The sequence below is a fragment of the Pipistrellus hanaki genome (assembly GCF_964339955.1).
Source record: "Pipistrellus hanaki genome assembly, chromosome: 3".
NCBI classification, from domain to species: domain Eukaryota; kingdom Metazoa; phylum Chordata; class Mammalia; order Chiroptera; family Vespertilionidae; genus Pipistrellus; species Pipistrellus hanaki.
Window position 1 is genome coordinate 19286276 of NC_140505.1, and position 16488 is coordinate 19302763.

A 16488-nucleotide genomic window follows, 5' to 3' on the forward strand; every position below is an offset into this window, starting at 1 on the left:
AGGAGTTCCAAATATATTACTAAATAAGCTCACCATTAATATTTGATGACTATGCACCATCATAGGTTGAACCTTTTTCTTTCTCAAATGCTATGGATTTGGTTGGGTTAAAGTAATTCTGCATTCACTGAAAAGTATATTCCTCTGCCTTGGCCTGGGTTTCCTTGTGTTTTAAAAGAAGTAGGGCTCAGGGATAAATAGACATAATGCTCAATAACTCTTCTACCTTGATGCTAATCTATATAATTTTTGCATATTCCAAAAAGTTCTTACTTCAAGGATATCCTGGGGGGGGGGATGAATGCATTAATGCAACAGTTACATTGAAACTCTCTATTAAGGGCATTGCTTATAGAGGCAGTTTTTAGAGAAATGCAATTATAATCACAATACTGATGAAGAATGTTGGAAATTCTAATAAAAAGGGGAAATTACCCTTTGATGGGAAAAACAATTAGAGCTGGATGAGGAAGCAAGACTCTATCTTAGAAGATGTTAAGCCATTTCAGAGCACTTTATATGGCTCATGCTTGTACTCTATATCATTTATTTGGATTTTCTTTAAAATAGGTAGATTAAAATAAATTTGATTTTTAGAAAGTTATTTTGTATCTATCGAGTCATAGCTTTTTCTCTTGAGATAAATAAAACCTGCTGAGTTATTTTCAAACCAAAGATGGACCCTGTTTTTTCATCCCCAAACTTGCAAGGAGACAGGGACCTTGGGAGAGGAATGTTTGGATGAAGGTATCAGTTTAGGAGGAGCTGATACAGAGACAATGGCTTTCATTTCTTATGCTGTTAATGACAACTCAACTTTTCAACAGAATCTTCTGGATGGATATGATACCCAGAGACTCAAATACACATGGTTCATTGAAATTGAGATTTTGGAAACATACACTCACACAGTACCCAGAGGAAGAATGCAACCAATGCTTGGTGATTCCATGGTAGATCATAAATAATTCCAAACAGGAGCAGTAGAGAGGATGGGCAAAGGCTGACATGATGACCTCTGCATTGGAATCATGGCCAGAATGGCTGGTTGGAGCAGCAACACACCACTTTTGCCAATGAAACCACCAGCTTGATGTTCAGCTGGCCTGATTGCTGAACAGATTGATTGCATCATTCATTTCTCATGGAAAGATTTTTAGGATTCTCAAGGATCCATAAAGATGCCAAAGCCGGTTTGGCTCAGTGGATAGAGCGTCGGTCTGCGGACAGAAGGGTCCCGGGTTCGATTCCCATCAAGGGCTTGTACATTGGTTGCGGGCACATTCTGGGTGAGGGGGCGTGCAGAAGGCAGTTAGTTGATGTTTCTCTTTCTTCGACGTTTCTAGCTCTCTATCCCTCTTCCTTCATCTCTGTAGAAAATCAATAAAATATATATTAAAATGAAAAATGAAAAATAAATTTAAAAAAGGTTCCATAAAGAAACAACCTAAAAACTACAGCTATCAACAATTTAATTTATCCATCTATTTTTTTCAAAAGGGGCAGTCACAGACAATAAACAGGACCTGAACAGAATGTAGGTTCTTAGTGAGACTGAGTTTGAAGCCCTGTATTTTATAGAATTGGATGTCCCAGTCTTCCTTGCTTAGTTTCTCTTTTTCATTTCTCCTGTCTACTCCTGATGAGTCCTCCATTTTCTTAAAAACAAAACAAAACCCAGAACCAAAACCCTACTGCTTGTTAATTACCTATGAAATACTTCCATCTACTGGCCAAATGGAGGAGATTCACCTCTTAACTTTTTTTTTGTTATACTTATACTATGATTTTTGAAGACCACTCTCCAAACATTTAGTAGAATAATTAGGAATTACAAATCAGACAAAGAGGTTGTTGCAATTCTTCACATTGCATTTGGAAACTCACCAAGTAAAACCGTCACTTTGCAAATATTCAAAATGATCCATAACTTTGAATCACCAAAAAAAAGCAAATCAGTGAGAAAAAGGAATGGGAGACTGGTCAGAGGAAGGGGAAGGGATAATCTCTCTGGCACACCAGTTAGTACGTTTGTAGAATTTTGGTTATTTGCAGAATGTACTCGTTTTTTAAATGATGAATTTAGTGGAGAAGATGGTTGTACAGAGAAGGCTAACACACAAAAAGCAGTGCAAAACTATGAAGGGGAACTTAGTACTTAATTATAACCTAATGGAGGTGCCCCTAAGGAGAGACATGTAGTCATAATATTGTTTAAGAGGAGATAGTAATAAAGAGTAGGCAGAATTTATAGGATAAAGGACACAAAAAAGACAGTGATGCTAAAAGGAAGATGGTTCAGGACTCTCTTCCATGGCTTTGTGCATCCTCCCTAATCTCTCCCCCAAGAGGAAATAAGCTTCCTCGTCCTTTTTCCCAAAAGAATTCATCTGGGGAATGAGATCAGACACTGGAATATTAAAAAACAATTATAATCTCTTAAAGACATAATCTGGGATTATACAATCAAAGATTCTTGGTGTGTACAAGCTGGTTGGAATCTCAAATACCAGTCCAGCCTCTTCATTTTACTGATGAGAAAATGAAGGTTGAGGGAGTATAAGAAGCTCAGTCAAGGGCTTATACTTCAGAAATAAACCAACACATTCGAAAAAAAAAAGATAAAAACAAAACTCAAGATTTCTGTATGGATTTTAAATATGATTACATTGTTTATAATATCAGCCTCTCAAGAAATTATAGTTTTTAAAAATAAAATCACCAAAATAGTATAGGCATTCTATAGTATAGTGCCTTGCTATGGTTTATCTATTTAGAATAAAGAGAAGAAAAAAAATACAGCACTCTTTTTAAACAGTGGATTTCCATAGATCATGGATCTAAATAGGATATGGATTAAATGATCTTCTTTCAAAAGTAAGCTTTCTCTACAAGTGTTTAATATACTATTTGTCCCATTTTACGAAACTTGAGTTAAATTAAAAAAAATGAAACATAAAGAAGGTGAATGATAAAAGATTTGGTGACTAAAATAGCTTCATGTAAATAGCTGGAGTGACTCAGGCAATGAACTTTAAGTAGCATTCCCAAAGTGATAGATACATGAAATCAATAAGAAGATATTTACCCCAGAAGCCTCTCACTGAGATGTGCTTTTGCTGTGATGTAAGTGTTCTGTGGAGGTAAAACCATCTTCACCCTTGACTTTAGACCTGATGTGTCACTGACTAGCTGCATGAACTGGGGCCTTGTATGTCCTCACCAGTATTTGCCTGATGGGTGGATGTTCCTTGGGGGTAAGAATTAAAGGTCTGGTAATAGAAACAGAAGAAGGTAGTGTTATAGCATTAATTATTACTGATGGATATAGGCCCTTAAAAGAGAACTTTACAATATGATTTATTACTTTCAGAAGCATTAAACACACAAACGTTCATGAGTGCTGCTATATACACTTAAAGACTGAGTGCTTTCCTTCTTCAGGTATGGCACATTTCCTGAAGAAAGTAAATTTTTAAAATGAAACATATGTTCAATCTCATTTTAAAGTATAATTTTCCCAGAATATTTGAGTGCCTAAATGTAAATTATGGAGATATGTACAAAGTAAAGCTATTTTTCTAATCAAATCATGGCCATGTTAAAAAATTCATCTGAAAAAAAAAAGAAATCTTCAGTAACGTAGTGTTGTTTATTTCTTAGATCTAGTTTTAAAAGGGTAGCAGTGAAAGGCTTCAACCACCACTCAGAAGTACTGACCAGGAATGCAGGGTCAGCAGAGACAAGTCCTCATGCTCATCTCCATCTGGGGATGTACAGAGACCTTCCATCCTGGCCACCTGCTTGCCCCACCCACCAGCACATTCACTGGATTAGCCTCCTCTAACTCTGGACCAAAGCCTTCTCTGATTGGCATTCAATCATTTAACTCCCTTCTTTAAAGTCCTTCAAATGATAAAGTGTGTTTGTATTTTTTTAAAATATATTTTATTGAGTTTTTATATAGAGGATGAAAGAGGGATATAGAGTGAGAAACATCCATCAATGAGAGAGAATCGGCGATCAGCTGCCTCTTGCACATGTCCTACTGGGGATGTGCCCTCAACCAAGGTACATGCCCTTGATAGGAATCGAACCTGGGACCTTTCAGTCCTCAGACCGACGCTCTATCCACTGAGCCAAACTGGTTTCGGCTGTATTTTTTTAAAATCTTAAACGGTAACACAATGCCTTTCATGATTTGCTTCCCTTCATACATAGCTAGCCTTCTCTTGGATCACTGCTTTGCATCAACCACCCTCTTCAGAGTGCCATCTCTTTTCCACCTTTGCCCACGGTAGTCCTTCTGTCTAGCAATATGTACCCAGCTTCTCCAGACTACCAAGGGTCCTGTCCCTGGTTCCTTCTCGTGCCTCAGAGCTCAGCTTCAGACATGACACAGTCTCTGGACTCTTCACCTAGATCAGATTCCTCCTTCCACTACATTTCCCCCCACATACCTCCTTCAGTTTCTAATTGTAAGTGTTTCCCTGGGTTAATTATATTGTCCATCAGGTGATGAACTATGTTTGTTTTGTTGACCATTCTGCCTCCAGTAACTGGCACATAGTAGTTACTACTCAAAACACACATACACACATATACACTTGACAAAGATTCTGCTTGTAGTAGGTACCCCACAAAGTAGATATTATTCTTGTGTCTTTAAACTCTGAGTACAAGAAGAGTATAGTGAAGGTTAAAGTTGCTTCAAAGTCATCTACCTCCCATGTTCTGAACACTGAATTGTTTCCCAAGTCACAAAAGGCAGTTTTTTCCCTAGTCACCTACATCCCCCATGACAAAATAACTGTGATAACAGTTCTAGGAAATGCACTTCTCTTCTAGAAATAGTCTGCTCCACAGAACAGAGTCATGGTGGACTGCACAGGGCAATGTTATTTCTTCTGGGTCTCATCACCTTATGTCAGGTCGACTTCACAATAACTGGGAGTACCTTCCACTCTGACGTTTTGCTGACCTCTCATGCACAGTGAAAGGCATGATATTTCTTACACCTTTGAAAACATCAGAGAAAACAAGAAATTGCTCTCATCCGGAACTTTGCCTCTGTTGAACCAAAGGTTTTGTTGACAGGACAGGGATAAAAAAAAAAAAAAAAAAAAAAGTGGAAGGTCCCAAAAAGAAGACATAAAAGGAACAGAGTCCTGGATTCAAATAACAATTGACCAATGTTCATACTGGTAAAATTACCCCCTGCAATACCTGTACTCTATACCATGCTTTTCTTATTGAAAGGATAAGCTAAAATCCTAAATTGTTCGATAATATGGCATTCTTAAGGTGAAGAATCAACTACCTCACTGATACACAGATGGTTGGATGTCATTTCATGCAAAAAGAAAAGTTATTTTGAAATTGCTTGACTGTGCAAACCAAGTAGATAGTCCATTACCATAGCAACAAAGAATGTAACTTCCTTGGGGTCATTGAGAAAATGAACAATAAAACCAGATCTAGAATTCACATCATCTGAAGACCCATGTTGTGAACCTCAACTTTCTGTTCATTCACTAGCATCCTAGGAGGGAGCATCTCGGTCATTAGCCAACCCATGTCTTTAGAACCACTCATTACATGGCACCCAGTGTTAAGACTCTGTAATAAACTGAATTCTAATTCCTGGAATCATTACCATGTGATCATGACATCATAGAATTCTGACATTCAGCTTCCCGATGTTTCAAACCAAGAAACGAAGTGATAATGGGGAAGAAACTGGAAAATTGTACTGTACAACCGAGATCCAAGCTGCATTTATTCTTTCCTCCTTAGTGACCTTCATAAGTGGACTCCTCATCCTATTCCTTTTCCGGCTACTTTTCCGCATAAAAAAATGGCAAAACTTCAAGGGAACAGGAATTCTCTTGGTCAGTTTCCTTATTTGGGATCCCACTGTATGAAGATCAGAGACAGGTTTGGCATGTGTTTGTGTTTAGGAAATAATGAAAGCTTCACTGAGTTTTCACAGGCCAAGAGAGCCAGCTCTGAACTGATGCCTTAGAAAGGGGCGGATCCACTAGGTTGCTATTCCAAGGGTCTTAGATATAGAGCCAACCATTTATCCCACCACTTATTGTATGACAATATGGTTGATGATACATGTTAGCTCTTGAAACAGATTGCTTTTCTGACAGTAAAAATACCCACAAACATTGTTTATTCCTCTGTAATGAATTTTAAAATGAAAATTGTGCTAGGTCCTATGAGGGAGGAGAAAAGGAAAAACCAAAGTCAGCCAAAACCGGTTTGGCTCAGTGGATAGAGCATTGGCCTGCGGACCGAAGGGTCCCAGGTTCGATTCTGGTCAAGGGCATGTACATTGGTTGTGGGCTCATCCCCGGTGGAGGGTGTGCAGGAGGCAGCTGGTCAATGTATTTCTCTCATCAATGTTTCTAGTTCTCTGTCTCTCTCCTTTCCTCTCTGTGAAAAATAAATATATTTTTAAAAACAAAGTCAACCTCACTTTCAGAGATCCATCATTCATGATGCATATGCATTCTCATATGTACACTGCCTTTTGTATTCCACAAACACACTCATTTGCACAGATCTATACATGGACATCCACACATACACACACCTGACACCCAGCTTCAAATGCGGAGACCTTTTCATGCGGAACTAGTTTTACAAGAATGGGTGCTATTGAATGACCTGTTAAATGATGATGACGAGAATAATGATGTATTACCCATTTAAGACATTGCTTATATGCTACAGAATGGCTATTCCATTACCAGTGGTCTAAAGCAGAGAGTTTTATTATGCCATATTTGGCTTGTTTCCAATATTGTTTGCCACACTATGTTTGTTTCTCTGATTATGGTACCTTTCCTAACAGAACACATTTCATCTGTGCAATATAATTAATATTGAAAGGTTGCTTAAAACATTTCTCTTAATGCTAAACATTGACACAAAATATCAGAATTTATAACTTGGTACTTACAGTCATTGGCAATCTCATAATATGGTTTCTGCATTGGAGAAGTAACCAATATTGAAGTTCATAGATTCCGTTGTTAAATAAGTTTGTTCTGTTACTAATTATTTGTAGACTTATGACTATAGGCAGTAACATAAAAATTGGGGAAATATTTCTGGGTATTGACTTTAAAAATATATATATATATATTTTTTTTATTGACATATATATATATATGTATATATATATTTTTTTATAGAGCAGAAGAGAGAGGGATAGAGAGCTAGAAACATCAATGAGAGAGAAACATCGATCAGCTGCCTCTTGCACACCCCCTACTGGAGATATGCCTGCAACCAAGATACATGCCCTTGACTGGAATCGAACCTGGGACCTTTCAGTCCGTAGGCTGACGCTCTATCCACCCAGTTACACCGGTGAGGGCTGGGTAGTGACTTCTTAACAATATTGACAGAGTACATGAATGGGTATGGTGGATCAGCCTTCTTTCCTATTTTCAATGCACAATTCAATTGGCAGAATAATTTAGTCTTCTTAGACTCCTGCTCTAAGACATATATCTTCTTCCCCATTATATTCATTTACGTGTGGTTACAAAAATGTGAGAACTCATTTGTCTATAAATATTTTCTGTATTTGTTGCTTCTTTCTTTGGATGTAATTCCTGTCTACCTATTGGTGCAGAGGTATCTTTTAATTTAAAATAGAAAGCAAATATTACAAAAAGTAAGAAATGAGCTCCAAGCAACCAGAATACTATTATGTTCCATTCTTGAATCTTGAGAACTTTGATAAAAGTTGAATGACTTCTCAATAATTTGTTAAGTTAATGTAAGTTAAAGAGTGCAATAATTTTACTCTTAAGCTTTTGGGAAAGTTGGCCTATTGTAAAAAATGCCACAAATATGGGTACAGTACTGACAAAAGTTCTTTTAAAATTATTTGAAGAGTCATCATTTTTCTCTAAATCCATGGCATTTCTATACACCAACAGTGAAACTACAGAAACAGAGGCTAAAAAAGCAATTCCATTCACCATCGCACCAAAAAAATTAAGATACCTAGGAATAAATTTAACTAAAGAAATAAAGGACCTATTTGCGGAAAACTACACGACACTGAAAAAAGAGATAGAGGAAGATGTAAGGAGATGGAAGAACATACCATGTTCATGGATTGGTAGAATCAACATCATCAAAATGTCCATACTTCCTAAAGCAATCTATAGGTTCAATGCACTCCCCATTAAAATACCAATGACATATTTCACTGACCTAGAAAGAACTCTCCAAAAGTTCATTTGGAACAATAAAAGACCCCGAATAGCCACAGCAATTCTGAGAAAGAAGAGTAAAGTAGGAGGGATCTCAATACCAGACTTCAAACTATACTACAAAGCCACTGTTCTCAAAACAGCCTGGTACTGGCACAAGAACAGACAAATAGATCAATGGAATAGAATTGAGAACCCAGATATCAACCCAAATCACTATGCTCAATTAATATTTGACAAAGGAGGCACGAATATACAATGGAGTCAAGACAGTCTCTTCAATAAATGGTGTTGGGAAAATTGGACAGACACATGCAAAAGAATGAAACTAGATCACCAACTTACACCATTCACAAGGATAAACTCAAAATGGATACAGGACTTAAACATCAGACGGGAAACCATAAAAATACTAGAAGCATCCACAGGTAGCAAAATCTCAGACGTATGCCAAAATAACTTCTTCACTGATACTGCCCCTAGGGCAATGGAAGCTAAAGAGAAAATAAACAAATGGGACTACTTCAAAATAAAAAGCTTTTTTACAGCAAAAGAAACCATCAATAAAACAACAAGAAAGCCCACGGTGTGGGAGATCATATTTGCAAATATTACCACTGATAAAGGTTTAATCTCCAACATTTACAGACAGCTTATACAACTAAATAAAAGGAAGATGAATGATCCAATTAAAAAATGGGCAATGGACCTAAACAGAATATTTTCAAAAGAAGACAGAAGGAAGGCCAAAAGGCACATGAAAACATGCTCAAAGTCACTAATTATCCGAGAGGTGCAAATCAAAACAACAATGCGGTACCATCTCACACCTGTCAGAATGGCCAACATCAACAAATCAACAAATGACAAGTGTTGGCGAGGTTGCGGAGAAAAAGGAACCCTCGTGCACTGCTGGTGGGAATGCAGACTGGTGCAACCACTGTGGAGAACAGTGTGGAGTTTCCTCAAAAAACTGAAAATGGAACTCCCATTTGACCCAGTAATCCCACTTCTAGGAATATATCCCAAGAAACTAGAAACACCAATCAGAAAGGATATATGCACCCCTATGTTCATAGCAGCACAATCTACAATAGCCAGAATTTGGAAACAGCCTAGGTGCCCGTCAGCAGATGATTGTATCCAAAAACTATGGTACATCTACACAATGGAATACTATGCTGCCATAAAGAAGAAGGAATTCTCATCATTTGCAGCAACCTGGATGGAATTGGAGAACATCATGCTGAGTGAAATAAGCCAATCAACGAAAGAGAAACACCACATGACCTCACACATCGGTGGATGATAAAGATCTTTATAAACTGATGAACCAAGAGACAGATATAGAGAAAGTAAAGCAACAGGCAGACTGTCAAATTACAGTGGGAAGGGTAGGGATATCAGGGGGAGATAATAGATCAACCGAAGGACTTGTATAAATGCATATAAGTACAACCAATGGACATAAAACTATGGGGAGGGAGGGGATGTGTGGGAGGGAGGGAGGGGGGCAATAAAAAAAAATCAAGAAAATATGTAAAAAATAAATAAATAAATAAAAAATAAATAAATAAATAAATAAATAAATGTGCATTTTTCAAAGGTTTACTATATTAGTAAGTATGATTTTATTGTATCTTAGGGCCAATTTGTTTTCCCACAGAAGGCACCTCCAATTTTATAATGAAATTAAGATGAGGGTTCTATATTAATGTTATATTGAATATTAAAAAAAAAACCAATAATCAAAAATTTCAGGAATGCTCATGATGAATCATAAGCATTAGAGGACAAAAGATATGAACTCTATCCAATAGATTTACTGAGATTTCTCTTCTACCATAGAGAAAATATGAGTAGAAAAATAAAGTAATTTCAAAAACCCTGGCCGTACTCGAAGTGAACTTTTCTAAAAGTCAGAGGATCTGGTCAGCATGCTGTGTCTTTCTCAGTGGTAGTTCAAGACCATCAATAGACACAGAAGCTAGCTTAGACCCCAGACTTTCCTGATGGCCTGCTTGTGGGCAAGTCATTGAATTTCTCTATACTTCGACTTCCTTAGGATGATACAAATGCCAAATATAATAAGTAAAGGCAATTTGCAAATGTGAGAAATGATTATAATTTTAGCAAGATATCATACTAGATAAGGAACTAAAAGCAGAATCAAATTACTAAAACTTCCTTCTTTTTCTCTCAAAAAAAGCAGATACTAAGTAATCACCTAAAAATGAATTTGTAAGTTTCTTCCTTTGTTCATGTATCTTGATGGAAAAGGATAAGACACTTGTTCCCGCCAAAACCGGTTTGGCTCAGTGGATAGAGCCTCGGCCTGCAGACTGAAAGGTCCCAGGTTCGATTCTGGTCAAGGGTGTGTACCTTGGTTGCAGGCACATCCCCAGTGGGGGGTGTGCAAGAGGCAGCTGATCGATGATTCTCTCTCATCAATGTTTCTAACTTTCTATGCCTCTCTCTTCCTCTCTGTAAAAAAAAACCACAATAAAATATATTAAGAACAAACAAACAAAAAAAGACACTTGTTCCCAGAGCTGAAAGAACATGGAGCTCCCAAACCTGATCATTGCAATAATGTCAGTTTGAAGGGCCTGGACTTAAGAGTGTGTGAGGAAAGCATGACAAAAATGTCCAATTCAGAGATAAAAACCTGTGCAGAAGGCCAGTACAAAGCAAACTCAATAAAGTCCATCTCTTGAAATACTGAATGAGTGACTTCAGGGATCCCTGATTTGGAATAGGTGGGATAAATTCTGGCAGATACCACAGCACAGGAGAATCTATAAGGAGATTACTTTCTCCAAGTTCCAGGTCACACTCAATTCCTTTCTCTCATTCATAGAAACTAATCTTGACAAGGAGCCGCAGTAATAAACATTTACAAAGTCTCTACCTCCATGGAGTATTTCGTGATCGTATAGAAATGTTACTTTCGGCACAGACCGTTGTGGGACAAGTGTTGGTAAGTACATTTTCATTGTTACTTTGCTAACAGACTTTAGCCACCAGCATGAGTATAGTTGGTATATGCAGTTTTATCACTCAGGTAAGCATATAAAGTGTTCCTGGATGGCCTTATCTAAAACACCACTACCTCTCAAAGCCATCTCTGGGTCTCTCCTCTGTAGCCACTGCTTTGCTTATCTCTTCTTTGGTGTGAATATAATTACGTGGCATTACATTTTGGACTTATTGTCAGCTTGTCTTCCAGAAGAAAAGCTTTCTTAGGGCAAAAGTTGTGCACATTTTGTCTGTGGATGCCTGGCATATATCAAATGTTCAAGAAATATTGATCTTTAGTGGATTATCTGGCCTGAAATGTACAACTATTTTCCCATCCTTTGAATCTAATAGTTTCTTTTATTCCTTATAAAAAGTAGTCATTTTTTGCCCTTCCATAATATTTATAATTTTACTTTGTGTTTTAGTAATTTGGATATATTAAAACTTGGTATCTTAGTAATTTGGACATATTAAAACTCAGTCCAGGTGTCATCTCCTTGCAAAATCTTATCTCCAGATTAGGCTAAGAATTTGTCTCTAAGGATCTGTAATATGCATTAAACACTGTTATTAAAATTATCTGTGCATATGCCTCTTTCTCCAGTACACTGTGAGCTCCTTGAGGGAAAAGATTATGCCATGGGAATTTTTACAGCCCATTGTCTTGAAATACCAGGCTCTATAAATAAATATTGTGCTGATCATCATTTTAGTGGTATAGTTTGATCTGAAATATTAAAAACTGGGATCTGTAATTTGAGGGTATACTGCCATCAGATGGTGGTTTGATAGTAGTAGACAGAAGTAAGCTAGAGTTTCTGCTTTTTTTTTAATTCATAAAAAGGTTACTCTTTTCTAATTAATGTTGTATGATTCAGATGTAATTAATGTTTAAAACTTATCTGGAAGTACAGAAATAAAATTGCTTTGATAAAATCTGAAAAGAATGTAGAATCATCTGGAAAAATGCCTCTCCTTTCTTTTCTTTCTCAAGTTTTGGTCTCTCCCCTTCCCCACCCCCCCCAACCCCAATCCCTGTTAGTGTGATCTATTAGAAAAGGATTTTGTAATTCTTTCAGATCATAACAGGGATTTCTTGGTAAGGATCTCTTCAAATGTTCTAATCATGTTTAATGGTAAGATGGTAATATTGGAAATAATGTATGAAAGGTCATTGGGGTAAGAGATCTTATATAATCTAACAATTTCCCCTTTTTATAAGACCACCAGTGATATTGGATGACTTCCTCCTATGACCTTTGCTTAACTTGAATACATTTGCAAAGACCCTATTTCTAAAAGACTTCAGCATATATTTTTGGGAGAACATCATTCAACACATAACCACAATAATGATAAATGTAACAAACCTCAACCAAAATATGACATCATGATTACCACTCATCAAAATTATAACCTAAAAATAATGAATAAACGAGAAATATAAGAAATAAAGAAAAAATACTAAAACACAAAAGTAGTAGGAACTTTTACCTAAGTTATATCAGGAAATAGAATAATAATAATCAACATCATAAAGAAGAATACAGTAGCTTAATTAATAAGAGAGAGCTGATTGAAATAGTCAAACTTCATATGCAGAAAACAGAAATTAAACTTAAAAGTCTCTATTGACTATAAAAATTCAGCATGTATTAGGTCACAAAAAATCCTAACTATAAAACATTCAAAGTACAGACAACTTTAACTGAACAAAGTGCAATAAATAGATAAGAAAATACTAAATAAAATCAGAAAACAAAGACTTTACAGCTAAACTTGTAAAAATCTCTCTTTGATTCTTGACTCAGAGAAATAAAAATAATAATTTTAGTATAGATAAAGCATAAAAATAATGAAAATACCACATATCACTTACACCTAAAGTATGAGATGAGAGTGGTTTTGGGTTAAGTGCATAAAATAAAAATTCATTTTGATAAATAAAAAATTAAATAAACAAATTAAGTTTAAATATCAAAAAGGCAGAGAAATAAAACACACTAAATAAAAGCATAATAAATATAAGAAGACTCAGAGCCGAAGCCGGTTTGGCTCAGTGGTAGAGCATCGGTCTGTGGACTGAAAGGTCCCGGGTTTGATTCCTATCAAGGGCATGTACATTGGTTGCGGGCACATCCCTGGTAGGGGGTGTGCAAGAGGCAGCTGGTCGATGTTTCTCTCTCATCGACGTTTCTAGCTCTCTATCTCTCTCCCTTCCTCTCTGTAAAAAATCAAAATATATTTAAAAAAAAAGAGAGTCAGAAATTAATGAATTATAAAACAGCTGATTATTTGAAACACAACAAAATAGAGAAACCAATAGCTAATCTAAACAAGGAAAAGAGAGAAGCACAAATATATATGAAATAAGCCATTAAAATAAGAAAATAAGTACAGATATAAAGGACTTTGAAAGTTTGCAATTAAGTTGAAAACTGGATGGTTTCTTAGGATAATATAAATTGCCAAAAATGACCATAAAAGAAAGTAACTTTGATCAAATATTTGGAAGAGATGAAGATGTTATCAAAGACCTATGTTAACATCACCACAACTACCCCTCCTGACCCTCCTCCTATGGGAGAGCCTGCCTGATGGTCTCAAGGCCTAGTTAAAAAAATATTCAATTGATTGGATTTCTCTAATGATAACTCAACAGTGCCAGGACATAGGAAATAAATGAAACAAACACCCACTTTCCTTTTTACAATGAAAACGTAGTAACTACATCAAAATTCCAAATGATAGCAAATTAAAAATCTCTACAGACTAATGTCCTTAATATGTTGAAGGAGGATTCATGGCTAACCACACAGTGGAAGAAGAAGAAAAAGAAGGGAGAGAGTGGAACAGGAGGAGAGGATGATGAAAAAAATATATATAAAAGAAAAAAAGGAGGAAAGTAAACAAGTAGAAAGGAGGAGGCAGGAAATTCCAATTCCAATAATCAAAGGGAAAAAATATTATCTTCAAAACAGGACACCTTCTTAAAGTTCCTTCTAGAAATGAGAACATGGCAAAGTATCAGTTGTCTCTATGAGTTTGGGCTATTTTCTAGTTAATTTAGTTCTAAATATAGTCCTAGACTTAAACAATCTGTTTCTTTGGGTTGGGGTGGGAGAAGGATGCTGTTAATTGTGTAATTTACTATGTTTCTTTGTTTCTCTGATCACTAGACCATTTAGAACCAAAATTATACTCATTGCTTTTAGAAGTGTATATCTTTAGCCTCATTCTAGGCACAACTTTATGTTCACATTCTGTTTTTCTGTCTTCTCTGACTTCTACTTTCTTGGGGTATTCTGCCTTAACTCCCTCCTGTAAAAAAGTGCAGTATTTTCTTTGAATGTATAATTTTTTCTGTAGTTAAGTAAATAAGCCCTTGGCTAGAGCAACAGTTGTCATTCTTAGTAAACATAACAACTAAATGAGCAAAGAAAGCATCACAATTCATCTGAAAATGAGAAAGAATATTTCAAAAATGATGCTAGGAAAATTGACTAAATAATTTATTTTGCTGGGTTTTGCTCGTTTTTGTAATGTAAAGCTACTTCTAGAAAAAGAAAAAAATATAAAACATACTAGAAATGATCAGTCTCCTTACACTTAATCTCCATCCACTGCCATGAGTTTCTTCCTTCAAACTTATAGATTCTTAACAACATTCTAAAAAGATATATTTTGTAGAGTTGGTCCGGGCTGGCCTGGTCTTTCAACTTCTTCAGTTGAATTTGATATACAATAATTTTTTCCTTAAGTACTTCTTTGGCCATATCTCACAGACTTTGGCAAGTAATGTTCTTATTTTTATTAATGTCTAATTCATCTTTACATTGTTTTAAATTTTAATTTCCCTTGCTTGATTCATGGTCTATTGAGAGGAATGTGGTCTGCTTTTATTTTCTGTGGGATAGAGTGGCTGTCTTTTCTACTTTGGTAATATTTATGGATATCACTGCTTTTATGGTATCTAGTTTATAGAATTTATGGGGAAATTGTTTGTTGCCTACTCTATGATCAATTTTTATCTCTACTTAATGGACTTTTGTAAGAATATGAGTAGTATATGCTTGCTATATAAGCACTACTAATTATGTTATTTATATTTTCCACACGTTTAATTATTTGGTGACTGATTGAAAGGGGAATGTCAAAATTTTTCAAGTTTTGTCAAATAACTTGCATTTCCAACAGATTTGAATTATACATTTTAAATAACAGCAATTACTGCGTAAAATTACCTAGGATATCTTCTTGACTTATTATGCCTTTTATCAATGTGAACTATTTATTTTCGTCCCATTTTGTGTTGTGTGTGGTTGTTTTTGTTGTTGTTTTTTAGTTGTTTGTGGTGTTTTTTGTGTGTTTTTGGCTAGAACATTTTAGAATACAATATTAGTATGTAACATTGCTTCCATTTCACTCATACTTCATTAGGTTGCCTTAGCCTAGCTTTCGTTTAGTCTTTCTGTCTTGTTTCCTTCTAAGTGTCTCATAAATAACATGTACCTGGATTTTTGTTCATTTATTGACTTAAGAATACATTTATTTGTTATTTTACCAGGGGAATTTTTCTTCTTATGGTGATCAATTTTATTGGTCTTTATAACATTTAGATATTGAATTTGCTGCATAATTGAATATTTGATACCAGTGGCTTAAAAAACAAATGGGATGTCAGTTAGAAAAAAAAAAAAAAAAGGAGAACGAGTATTGGATACACAAGTAAGCTCATTTAGTCTATGTTCCAAGGGCAGAATTACAAAGTAGTTGTAAATTTTGGGAGACATGGGCACAACATTTGCTCCTCCACTTTCATTGTGTAATCTTGGGCAAGTTAGTTTTTTTGTTTTGTTTTGTTTTTTAGACTTTATACTTATAACTAGAGGCCCACTGCATGAAATTCATGCCCGGGAGACGGAGGATCCCTCAGCCCGCCTGTACCCTCTCCAATCCAGGATCCCTCTTGCAATCTGGGATAGCTAGTTCCTAATCACTCACCTGCCTTCCTGTCTGATCATCCCTAACAATTCTACCTGCCTGCCTGATTGCCCCGAAATGCTTCCCTCCCAGCCTGCCCACCCCTATCTGCTCCCCTTATGGCCTGATCACCCCTAACCATTCTACCTGCCTTCCTGATTGCCCCTAACCACCTCTGCCTGCCTGCTTGATCACCCCTAATCACTGTGCCTGCCTGATTGCCTCTAACTGCTCCCCTGAC

The 16488-nt window shown here is 36.1% G+C and overlaps 1 protein-coding gene across 1 annotated transcript in view; it reads left to right on the forward strand.

Moving 5' to 3' along the window:
• Positions 1-5699: 5699 nt before the first annotated feature.
• Positions 5700-16488, forward strand: part of KCNU1 (potassium calcium-activated channel subfamily U member 1) — a gene marked incomplete at both ends in the record, with an annotated part of 133883 nt that continues 123094 nt past the window's right edge. The window contains 2 exons of the mRNA XM_084876253.1: positions 5700-5891; positions 11104-11223. Coding sequence (XP_084732379.1) covers positions 5700-5891; positions 11104-11223 — 312 coding nt within the window. The remainder of the gene's footprint in view (positions 5892-11103; positions 11224-16488) is intronic.